Source organism: Podarcis melisellensis, assembly GCF_964234715.1.
Source record: "Podarcis melisellensis genome assembly, chromosome: 6".
Taxonomy (NCBI): Eukaryota; Metazoa; Chordata; class Lepidosauria; order Squamata; family Lacertidae; genus Podarcis; species Podarcis melisellensis.
The window spans coordinates 86,542,690-86,554,719 of NC_138538.1; the positions used below are offsets into that span (position 1 = coordinate 86,542,690).

The following is a 12,030-nucleotide window of genomic DNA, read 5'->3' on the forward strand; positions in this document are numbered from 1 at the left end:
GAAAAGAAACCATCACCTAACTCAATTTGTGTTAGGAGAGCAACACACTGTATCAGATATCTCATGCGCACATGCTTATTCCATGTCAGGAATTCAATTTTTGTGAAAGTTCGAAAAGCGATGACAAACCTAGGCAGCATCTTAAAAAGCAGAGACATTGCCTTGCTGACAAAGGTCCGTATAGTTAAAGATATGGTTTTCCCAGTAGTGATGTATGAAAGTGAGAGATGGACCATAAAGAAGGTTGATGCTTTTGAAATATGGTGCTGGAGGAGACTCTTGAGAGTCCCATGGACTGCAAGAAGATCAAACCTATCCATTCTGAAGGAAATCAGCCCTGAGTGCTCACTGGAAGGAGAGATCCTGAAGCTGAGGCTCCAATACTTTGGCCACCTCATGAGAAGAGAAGACTCCCTGGAAAAGACCCTGATGTTGGGAAAGATTGAGGGCACAAGGAGAAGGGGACGACAGAGGACGAGATGGTTGGACAGTGTTCTCGAAGCTACTATAATGAGTTTTGCCAAACTGTGGGAGGCAGTGGAAGACAGGAGTGCATGGTGTGCTCTGGTCCATGGGGTCACGAAGAGTCGGACACGACTAAAGAACAACAAAACCTGTGTTTTCTAGATACAATCTAGTCCTTTGATGTACTAACCTGGGATGATATTATTGTTAAAAGTCCATGAGATTTGGGGCACAGGAACTCCAGTTGCTTTACAAGTTAGCTGAAGTCGTTCTCCTTTATTTAAAGCTAAATCTCCAGGGAGCTCAGTAAAGGTTGGCAGCACATGGACGGTTAAGTTGACAGTGTGGGTATCTTCACCAGCAACATTACTGGCAATGCAGGTGTAGCTGCCAGAATCTTCAGGCTGTAGGAAGGAAATAAAGAACAGCACATAAAAACATTTAACAGGGGGGGAAATATCCTGTAATAAATATAATGGTCATTTGGACATGGGAGGCATCTCAGAAAGAAAGCATTTGACTGAAGTTTATATATGGATTTGAATCACTCCATCACTGGGTCTCTGCTTTCAAATGCTGCATTGATTGATTGATTGATTGATTGATTGATTGATTGATTCCATTTATTCATTGCTTTCTACAAAAATGTTGCAAAGCAACTTGCAGTCCCCCCCCCCCCGAGCAGATTTAGAAGAGCACACCAGGTGGGAGTGGGGATGTGGAAAAGTCCTGCTGTGTGAGTGGACCTCATTCTTCCACTAGTGCAACAACTGAATTGAATCCTGCTACAGTGGTACCTCAGGTTAAGAACTTAATTCGTCCTGGAGGTCTGTTCTTAACCTGAAACTGTTCTTAACCTGAAGCACCACTTTAGCTAATGGGGCCTCCTGCTGTCGCCGCGCCACCAGAGCACGATTTCTATTCTCATCCTGAAGCAAAGTTCTTAACCTGAGGTACTATTTCTGGGTTAGCAGAGTCTGTAACCTGAAGCGGATGTAACCCGAGGTACCACTGTATTTCTTTCTTTTTTGACATAATGCATTGCCAGGTTCCGAGTGATGCTGTTTAAACAGGGGATAAGATCCCATGGCAAAGCATAACCATGTACAGTGGTACCTCGGGTTAAGTACTTAATTCGTTCCGGAGGACCGTTCTTAACCTGAAACTGTCCTTAACCTGAAGCACCACTTAAACTGAAGCTAATGGGGCCTCCCGCTGCCGCCGTGCGATTTCTGTTCTCATCCTGAAGCAAAGTTCTAAACCCGAGGTACTATTTCTGGGTTAGCGGAGTCTGTAACCTGAAGCATCTGTAACCTGAAGTACCACTGTATCCTCCTAGTAGTAGAGCTGTCAGCTAACAACCCAGCCTCCTTTCTTCTTCTGTCCCATGGCCATAAGGGTGTGACTTGTGCTATCTTCCTCCTTTCCAGAGCCATTATTAACACACACACACACCTACACACCTGCAATGGAACGTATGTAACCTGAAGCGTATGTAACCCGAGGTACTACTGTATCTATAATGAGCACAATATTAGCCTTATATCACAATGCTACCATTGGGTCCATACTCATGGACTACCTACAGCTAAACATAGCAGGGCATCTTTGGCTCAAGAAACCTACAAATCACACACTTTCAGGTTGGGCAAGTTGCATGTCTATCAGCCTGTGACTACCTTGAGTACGTTGCTCAGTCAAATGCTTACCACAGCATTGTCCACAATGAGATCTCCATATGACAGAGCCGTGTATTTTCCCACCATGCTCATTAAAAGTTGGCCCTCTTTCTTCCAATTCATGGATGGCGTTGGCACTCCATCGGCAACACATGGCAGAACCACTTGTGCATTTTCTGCAACTGTGTAATGAGCTTCTGTACTGCGTATCTTAGGCGGAACTGTAGGGAGATTTTTTTAAAGAAAAGAAAGAAAACAATTAATTACACATGTCCTTCGGAATCTACAGAGTTGGGTGGGAAAAACTCTGGAAAAGTGACCTGAAGTTCACAGCATGTTATTCTTTGAAGGAGAACTACCGGTATTTGGAACTGATTTACAGATGGTATCAAACTCTGAGTAGGCTTGCTAAGATGTAGTATAAGACTGAATCAGATAAGTGCTGAAGATGCAAAGAGGTGGAAGGTATGTTCTTTCCTATGTGGTGGACTTGCAAAAGGGTAAAAGAGTATTGGGAAATGATCCATAATGAATTGGGGGGAAAAATGTTTAAAAGTACTTTTGCTCCCAAACCAGAGTCCTTTCTGCTGGGGATAATTCAGACTGAAATCCCCAGGTGTCAAAAAGGTTATTTACCTATGCCACTACTGTGCCCCATGTTTTGTTAGAGCCACTTCCGAGCTAGGGAGGAGGTGGGGTTGCGAGCTTCACACCCCTCCCCACACTTGCGGGGGCTGGCTCCAGCCCCCGCGATACCAGGGAATCCTCGGACGTGTCATACCCCGAGCCAGCCAATTGGGGGGCATGGCCTCGCCTTACTTAGGTCTGGCACGGCCGAGGGTCTCCCTCTTTCCTGGGCGTGGCCTTGTCCTAAGCCTATGGAGGTGTGGGCCCACGGCACGCCCCCGTGAGGTGACCCCAGTGGAGATCCTAGTTGACGTGCATCAGGTAGTTAACACTTACCGGTCTTCAAGCAACTACTGGTAGTTAACACTTACCGGTCTTCAAGCAAGCAGGCTGAAGCCGGTTAGCTGTTGCCAAACCAATACTGCTCAGTTCCGGTAATCAATAAAGTTGTGGCCTAATTTGACCCATTAACCTGAATTATTGTGTCTCGTGTCTTTATTTCTGAGGGGGGAGGCGGGAACTCACCACGCAACTCAAAAATGGAAAACAAGTGAAGTCTTAAGGGAATATGAGAAACAGGCTTAGAAACAGGTTAAAATTTAATGGTAAGGATTTGCTGAACTAACAATTTGAATCGGAATACAAAAAAGGGGGGTATGAGGAGGTCCGGGAAACATGTTAAAGGAAAATGAGAAATGGAAAATCTGTATGTTTTATTTTTTCCTCTTTTTAATTATTTTTATTTTTGTATTTTTGTTATTATTTTTTATCTTTTCTTTTCTTTTTACTGCTATTGTATTAAAAATCTTAATAAATATTCTGTAAAAAAAAGAAAACAAGTGAAGTCCTAACCAAAGGAGAATGGCAGCTTAAGTTGTATGAGGATATGGGGAACAGCTAATGAAAACTGAAAAACATACCAACCTGGTTCCATCCATCATACTTGCTTCCACCAGGATTAATAGCCAATGCATGTTCCCCACTTCCAGATATGCTTACCAAGCACGGTGAGCTCCATGCTCGAGCTGCTTGCTCCAGCCACGTTGGTAGCCGTGCATGTGTAACGGCCGGTGTCGCTCGGATGAGCAAAGGCAATCTGCAAAGACCCCATGCTGAGGATTCTCTGCCTCAAGGACTCTGTGACCTGCTGTCCATCTTTATGCCACACGATCTCAGGAGCCGGATAGCCATCGGCTTCACACAACAGTGTGGCAGGCTTATCCAAAACCACCACGTATTCTTCCGGGTGAGATCTGATAGCTGGAGGAACTGGTAGACAAGGAATCAATTGTTTTAATCGGCAGTGCTAGGAGGCAGTGGAACAACATTCCCTATACTACTTCACAAACTGTTGCTTCTCCAAGCTGACTCCATCACTGTGCACCAGGCACCTGACTTTTCATTTCGTCTCTTTTTCTCAAGGGCAGGGGACAAAAGCAGGCATTGTCTGGAGAGCTATACAGTCATACCTTGGTTTACAGACGCTTCAGGTTGCGTTTTTTCGAGTTATGGACGTGTAGAAACCCAGAAGTACCAGTGTGGGTTTCTTCCAGGTTTCGGCGGTCGTGCATGCGCAGAAGCACTAAATGGCACTTTGTGCATGCGCAGAAACGCCAAATCGCAACCTGCGCATGCACAGATGTGGCGCTGCGGATTGCGAACGTGCCCCCCATACGGATCACATTCGCAACCTGAGCATCCACTGTCCTCCTGTTTATTCTCTTTTTTTCCCTTGTTGAGGCTCTAATGATGTACTTCTTAGGGAAGGTTAAGAAGATAAAGGTCACTTCAGAAGTTTCATGCAACTCCTGGCAAGAAGGAGGGAAATGGGAGAGGAGGTAGCAGAAAGAGAAAAGCAGGTGGCCTCACCTATCCATGCCTCCCCTTTGGACTCCTGACCCTGACAAATTACATAACAAGAGCCCTGCTGGTCGAGCCAAAAATCTAGTCCCGGACTCTGCTCTCATTGTGGTAAACCAGATGTTCATGGGTAGCTCACAACCATAACCTGAGTGCAGTATCACTTTCCCCTCCAACGGTGGAGGTGGAATACAGCCATTGCCTCAGTCCTGGATACCTGAAGGAGCGTCTCCACCTCCATTGTTCAGCCCGGACACTGAGGTCCAGCTCCAAGGGCCTTCTGGTGGTTCCCTCACTATGAGAAGTGAGGTTACAGGGGACCAGACAGAGGGCCTTCTCGGTAGTGGCACCCACCCTGTGGAACACCCTCCCATCAGATGTCAAGGAAATAAGCAGCTATCCTATTTTTAAAACACATCTGAAGGCAGCCTTGTTTAGGGAAGTTTTTAATATTTAATGATGTATTGTTTTTAACACTTGATTGGGAGCTGCCCAGAGTGGCTGGGGAAACTCAGCCAGATGGGTGGAGTTTAATTAATTAATAATCATGGCTGATAGCCTTATCCCTCCACGAATTTGCCTAAAGGCATCCAAGTCAGTGGCCATTACAACCACTCGTGGGAGCAAATTCCATGCTTAACTAGGCCGTGTGTGACCCCAGCCCTCAACAGAAAGAAAAAGCTGCTCTCCCCTAGTCTAGATGTACATCAGATACGTTCCAAGATAACACCAGATATTATTAACAAGCTGCAGCTCACTGCAAAACTTACCTTGGATTTTCAGTTTGATCTTCCCAAGGGCAGTACCGGCTGGATTCTGAGCCACACAAATATAAGTTCCAGCGTCTTCAGCAGCAGCTTTTGCAATCTGCAAACTGCCACTGGGGAGAATGGTCTTACTATCCCCTGGAACACATGCACATTATGTATTAAAGAAGACCACAGTAGTAGAGAAATATTAGGACTGCTATAGATTCTACAAAAATAGTTTGCTGGAGAAATAGGTTTACTAGAAAGGTTGTTAACTCTCCTTTCGTTCAGTTAAAAAAAAAAAAAAGAGGTGCAACAGGCATATCTTAGAACAGGTTTCCATATAAGCATATGTACATTGGGTAACTGGTAGGCAAATGTGCGGATTGATTCAACTGAAAATAATGGTGTCCAAAGATCTGCACTGGCTTCTGACTGGTTACTGTTGGTATATAAAGCCTATAATAGCTTGGGACCAGTTTACTTAAAGAATCACCTTGCCTCACTATGTGACTAATCAATCACTTTGATCTGTGAAACTGGCACTGCATTTGTGAGGAATGGTTCCATTGGAGTGACAGCAACTCCTTGGGGGAAAGACATTGGGCAGGTACACTCACTATATTATTTTACTTGCCTGCAGAAAACCTCTCTGTTTCAGCAAACTATCCAGACACATGATTTAGTTACCTATGTTATTATTTTTTAAAGTTTTAATGATTTTGTTTTCGTTTTTGCTGAGGTGATGACGACTATATGTATATCTGATTTAAATTGTTTTATAGATTTCAGCCCCGTTTAATCTAGAATTTTATCCACACTCTGCTAGGAAACTACTCGCTCAAAATTTTGTAACTTTTGCAAATGATAAAGATGAAAGATTTCACATGAATGCACTGCTTGATACTGCAATCTCACAGTGATGACCACACGTGTGAATGAACTCTAGGAGTTGTTTTAAAGTACCGTATTTTTTGCTCTATAAGACTCACTTTTTCCCTCCTAAAAAGTAAGGGGAAATGTGTGTGCGTCTTATGGAGCAAATGCAGGCTGCGCAGCTATCCCAGAAGCCAGAACAGCAAGAGGCATCGCTGCTTTCGCTGAGCAGAGATCCCTCTTGCTATTCTGGCTTCTGAGATTCAGAATATTTTTTTTCTTGTTTTCCTCCTCCAAAAACTAGGTGCGTCTTATACAGCGAAAAATACGGTATATCCTTTCTTAGGATACAGAACTGCAGCACTAATTCCCTTTCAACTGTATGTAGCTAAATGCTCTTAGGAGAACGGGAAATTATAAAGCAAAACAAGATACCTGTGGTGTTAACACTGACCCCTTCCTTCTGCCATGTTATTTTAGGACGTGGTGAGCCTACCGCTTCACATGGTAGGAGAATTGGGCTGTTGAGAATGACATCAAGCGTTCCAGGTTGGACTTTTATAGCTGGTGGTTCTAAGATTCAGAGGAGCACAGAAAAGGTCTGATTACTGGTCCACCCAGCTGTTTACAATAATTATTACATATCCCTACCAGGTTGCCTACCAAAAGAAAAATATCCCCATTTCACAAACTATGTTATGAATAAACACAGATACTGGAAGCCATGTTATAATACGTAGATGTATTAATTAATGTTGGATCAACCATTGCCAATACAGTGGTACCTCGGGTTACATACACCTCAGGTTACAAACACTTCGGGTTACAGACTCCGCTAACCCAGAAGTAGTACTTTGGGTTGAGAACTTTACCTCAGGATGAGAACGGGCAGCAGCGGGAGGCCCCGTTAGCTAAAGTGGTACCTCAGGTTAAGAACAGTTTCAGGTTAAGAACGGACCTCCGGAACGAATGAAGTTCTTAACCAGAGATACCACTGTATAGAAAATCTTTGATTGCGGTCTCTGTCTTCAAGCCCAGACCAGCCCAGAATGACTGATTTCAAAACAAGCCCATTTTAAAGGATTCTAACACAGAGTGGAGTCCAACATCACACTAAGGCAATTGTTCTGTCAGCAAAAGCATTTTTGCTTGCCAGATAGAACAATCCCCTTTGTTTTCCAGCGATGCTGTCCTAAGGTTCCACAGACTCTCCAGATGGATTTTGGGGGGTGGGGTGCGTGGAGGGAAGGAGAGGAGAAAGTCCAAGTTGTGTTAGCAAGATTCCTTGCACTGGCTTCTGCTAACGCATCTGGTTAGTCAAATCGGGCCCATAAACCTCCGCAGATGTATTGCCTGATGTGATGTTGATGTGCTTTGGGGGAACTGGGCAGGAGCTAAGATCCCGTCAGATGTCAAGGAGATAAATAACTACACAACTTTTAGAAGACATCTGAGGGCAGCACTGTATAGGGAAGTTTTTAATGTTTGATATTATATTTTGCTTTTATATGTGTTGGAAGCCGCCCAGAGTGGCTGCAGCAACCCAGTCAGATGGGCAGAGTACAAATAAATATATTATTATTATTATTATTATTATTATTATTATTATTATTATTAGACATCTCCAATTCACGTGGTGCTAGATAAGCTGCCCATTAGGCAAGATGAGAAGTAGTGGGCTGCAACTGACTGATAATGGTGGTAGTAGCTACAGTAGCAGCAGCCCCTGAAGGGAAGCCCTAAGACCAGGCCTTTGGTCAGTGCTGCCAAAAGAGGAGGTCCCAGAAGTGGAAACATGACTGTTTAAAACAGGACCCACCCCACCCACCCCCCGAAACAAATTAGTTCGCTAGGAAAACCGTCGAAGTCGGCCTTCAGGGTGTCAGGGCCAATTTGTAGCCCAAATTTTTAGGTCTTTTCGTGTATATGCGCTCATCTTAGATTTGAATCTTTAAGCTGCTGTTGTACACTGCTTTACACGTATATTTTATTCTTGTGAAAGCTGTCCCAGTTGTGCTTTTCAAGCTGGTCTCTGACCGTAATAAATTATGAATTAACAGGAACCAAGTTGCTGCTCAGTTCCCCAAATTTACAAAATTGAGCTAGGGCCTGGTGGAGAATGTGGGCATCTTTTGCTTGTTTGCTTGCTTCAAACAGTGGCATGCTTTAACCCAGCCCTAGCTGGGGCGATAGTTCGCTTTCAGATAGGCAAGAAATATACAAGTTCCCACCTCACCCTGTACATGAAGAGTCACGTGTCTGTGGGCAGAGCCAGCAGCATTCCGCGCGGTGCAAGTGTACTTCCCCGCGTGGTCCAGTTGCGCAGCAGCAATTTCAATAGTACCTGCAGGAATAGGTGGGAAAGTTTAAAGATGCGTGCTGCAGCAGGAATACCGTACTTTCCCGTCTATAAGACGCCCCCTTGTATAAGACCTTTCCCCCCATTTTGGGGGACTAAATTTTAAGAAAATGAGGGGAGATGGTCCAAAGTTCCCCCCACGCAGCTGCGGTCAGGAAACACTCCCTAGATTGTTTACCATGCGCAGCGGCATCGGGTGAATTTGCGCTCCCTCCAGCTATCCGGTTTGCAGGAGCGCAACCTCCCCGATGCCTTCTGCGCATGGGAAACGATCCAGGGGGTGCTTCCCATGTGCGGCGGCATCGGGTGAATTTGCACTCCCATCAAAGAGCTGGCTGGCTGGCAGCTCATAGCTTCTCTCCCCCCCCCCCACAGCTGCGGGCAAGAAGCACCCCTCAGATCGCTCCCCACTCGCTGCAGCATCAGGGGAAGCCACACTCCTGCCAACCAAATGGCTGGCAGCATACTGCTTCTGCCCCCTGCCATGTATTGGATGACTCCAGTTTTTTGACGTGATTTTTGAGTCAAAAACCCTCATCCAATACAGTCATACCTTGAGTTGAATGTGCCTCAGGTTGAGTGCTTTTGGGTTGTGCTTCACAGCAACCTGGAAGTAGCGGTGCGCGTTACTTCCGGGTTTCGCCGCTTGCGCATGCGCAGACGCTCAAAACAGCATCATGCACATGCGCGGAAGTGGCAAAACGCGACCCGCGCAGACACCCCGTTGCGTCTTACATTCCATTCAGGATGCGAATGGGGCTCTGGAACAGATCCCGTTCGCATCCCAAGGTACCACTGTACATGTAAGAATATGGTAGCTCAACAGTGATTAGGGGGCCCTTGCAGTTCTCAGGTAGTTCAAGTTCAGTTCCCAGGCACTTTGAGAAAGTGAAGTTGGCACACCAGCTAGTGGACACTGGTCATTGGGAGTGGAGCAAAAGCATTCTCATGGGTGCCTTCCTTAACGTTGGCTCCTTTAACGAAAAGGCTCCAGTGTAATAGAAAGAGGTTCTTCTAACCTCTTTTCTTTTGGGACACAGCTACATTCCAAGACTAAGGCAGCAAAGTTCACTATAACACTGATGGAAGGGAAGCAACAAAAATATATAGATATGGAGTTTAAAATGCAGTGTGCAGCTCTTAGGCATGTGAATATTTCGGTTTATGTCTGGAGTCCTTGGCTAGAACGATGTGTTACTAATAAACTTGCATATCTAAAGGGTCTGGCTGTCACTTCTCTGCCGGGGGGGCAGAGATGCTTTACCCTGAACCCCGCTTTCCCCCTGCAAATTCACCTCACCACCCCTCCATTTTTTTCTCATGGCAGGATTCCACACTTGGGTTCCCATCGCACACAAAAATGGTTCTGGAAGCTGGGTGGAAGAAAAATCAGCTGTGGGAGGAAGACCAGCAAGACATGGTGGCTGGACCTGGGAAAGATTACGCACCCCATTCCCTCCTGTCAGTTATTTTTTCCTATGCAAATCACACCCTCTTGATGCCTCTTTCCAGTGGAGATATGGCAGCCCAGCATTTGGAAACTGAAATTACCCAACACAAAAATGTGCAGTCTCAGCCAAAGCATGATGGCATCCTTTAAGGAATTGAAAATGAAAGCAAGCGGTATTCATTGAAGCAGATCCACTACTGTAAGGAGTTGTGGCTGCGCAACAGAAATCCCCTTCCCTCTCTTCTCACTGTACCCCCTTCCCCGTGCCCCCAATCCTTCGGAGCAGATCTGGGGAGGGCACAAGAAGGGGAAAGGGAAAGGAAAACCCCAATACACAAGCAGAAATCCTTGCACTAGCCGATCGACTTGTTTAATACCACCCGTTGTCATGAACACTCCTAAATACACGAATATAAAATTCCTGGAGGGGCTCAGAATTGTTGTAAACCTGAAGACAGAATTCTGTAGCCATCTCCTCGAGGAAGAAGCCTTATTCCATTCTTGGTCCAGTAGATTGTGGGCGAAGGAACAGCCGAGGCACTGCAGGGAATCATGACTGGAGATGACTTGGTTACCAATAGATCTGCGGCTTCGTCTGCCAAGACTGGAGGCACTAAAGTAAGGAAAATAAAGGAAGATAAAACTACTGATCATTCACATTGTTGTGATGTTACCTCGGATGAACTGCAGTAAATGACTAGCAGATTAAGAACAAATTGAGGGACATAAAATGTACAATACAATACATGTCAGACAAGAGTCTGTTTCATAGCTATAAACAACAGGCTCTCATGCTAGATTAGAACCCTAGTGTATGGAGCAGGGAGTCTTTAAGCCTTTGCTTAGACCAGGGGTCAGCAACCTAAGGCCCATGGGCCACAAGCGGCCCACAGGGGTTATTTTACCGGCCCCCAAGCCGCCCCTGAACCGAGCCGCCCGCTCAGCAAGTCCCCATGCGCTGGGCTAAACCGGCGCAGCGCGGGGACTCGCTTTCGCGGCGCTGGAAATCGCATTGGCACAGACGCAGGCACCGGAAATTGTGGGCGTGCACACTCATGCGCACCCACAATCCAACCCACAGAGGGGCCTCCGTGGCAGTGAACTAGCCCAGGCAAGGTAAGCCTTGCCGACCCCTGGCTTAGACACTAAGTCCAAGTCAGATCTGGGGCTCCTCACCTTCAACTTGTATTGCTAAAAAACTAGCGAATTCATTTCAGTGGGACACATGTTGGCAATGAAAGCTGAAGGCATGGCCCGGAGACAATGGCTTAAAGAACTTCTACCTCAGCCCAAACTAGTGTCCCAATTTGAATTGGGAGTGCTACACTATTTGCAAAACACATGCACACAACGCTGTACCCAAGGGGCTGAGATTCATGACACACTTGTCATTTGACCCTGTGGCGATCACACAGGGTCCCCGGATGTTTCACTGTCTATTGATCCCTGTGCCACCACTTTATTCTGCCACCACCCAGGCTCTACCTGGTACAATACTGAGTCCAGTCAGGGTTAAATTGGATCATAAACTTCTGTTTATTTATTGCAGATTAACAAGCATGTGCTTTCATAAACTGTATGGGTCAATTACATTCATGGGGTGCCTATCCAGACCTATAACTTCCGCTACTGCTCTCACTCACTAAACCACCTCTCAGTTATTTACTTGTCTTCCTAGCTCCTAACTGTTCCTGACTCAGCTTATTTTGCTACACTAACTCAACCTACCCACAGACTCTATCCCAATTCACTCCCACTCCAACCAACCACCCAACTCCCAACAAACTGCTCCCTTTGCCCCTCCCAGAGCTGGTTTTATAGTCCCTCTGACTCCACCCCCTGGGTTCTGATTGGGTAACCTGTTTAACTATTTCACCTCCAGCACTCTCATATGTTAACATGACAGACCTTTATTTTGTGCAGAAGGGAGGAAAGGTTTTGTAACTGAATGGATCAGAAGGGCCC

At 45.8% G+C, this 12,030-nt stretch overlaps 1 protein-coding gene across 4 annotated transcripts in view; it reads right to left on the reverse strand.

Annotated features, from left to right (window-relative positions):
* The window catches only part of HMCN1 (hemicentin 1), a 301,360-nt gene that overhangs the window by 36,850 nt on the left and 252,480 nt on the right, over positions 1 to 12,030 (reverse strand). For all 4 annotated transcript variants that reach the window (XR_014169289.1, XM_081914788.1, XM_081914789.1 and 1 more), the window contains 7 exons: positions 10,514 to 10,678; positions 8,493 to 8,600; positions 6,692 to 6,829; positions 5,402 to 5,536; positions 3,771 to 4,040; positions 2,175 to 2,365; positions 656 to 869 (listed from right to left, as the gene is read on the reverse strand). Coding sequence is in view for 3 of the 4 variants with exons in the window: in XM_081914788.1 (XP_081770914.1) it covers positions 656 to 869; positions 2,175 to 2,365; positions 3,771 to 4,040; positions 5,402 to 5,536; positions 6,692 to 6,829; positions 8,493 to 8,600; positions 10,514 to 10,678 (1,221 nt within the window). In the remaining variant the exon portion in view is untranslated. The remainder of the gene's footprint in view (positions 1 to 655; positions 870 to 2,174; positions 2,366 to 3,770; positions 4,041 to 5,401; positions 5,537 to 6,691; positions 6,830 to 8,492; positions 8,601 to 10,513; positions 10,679 to 12,030) is intronic.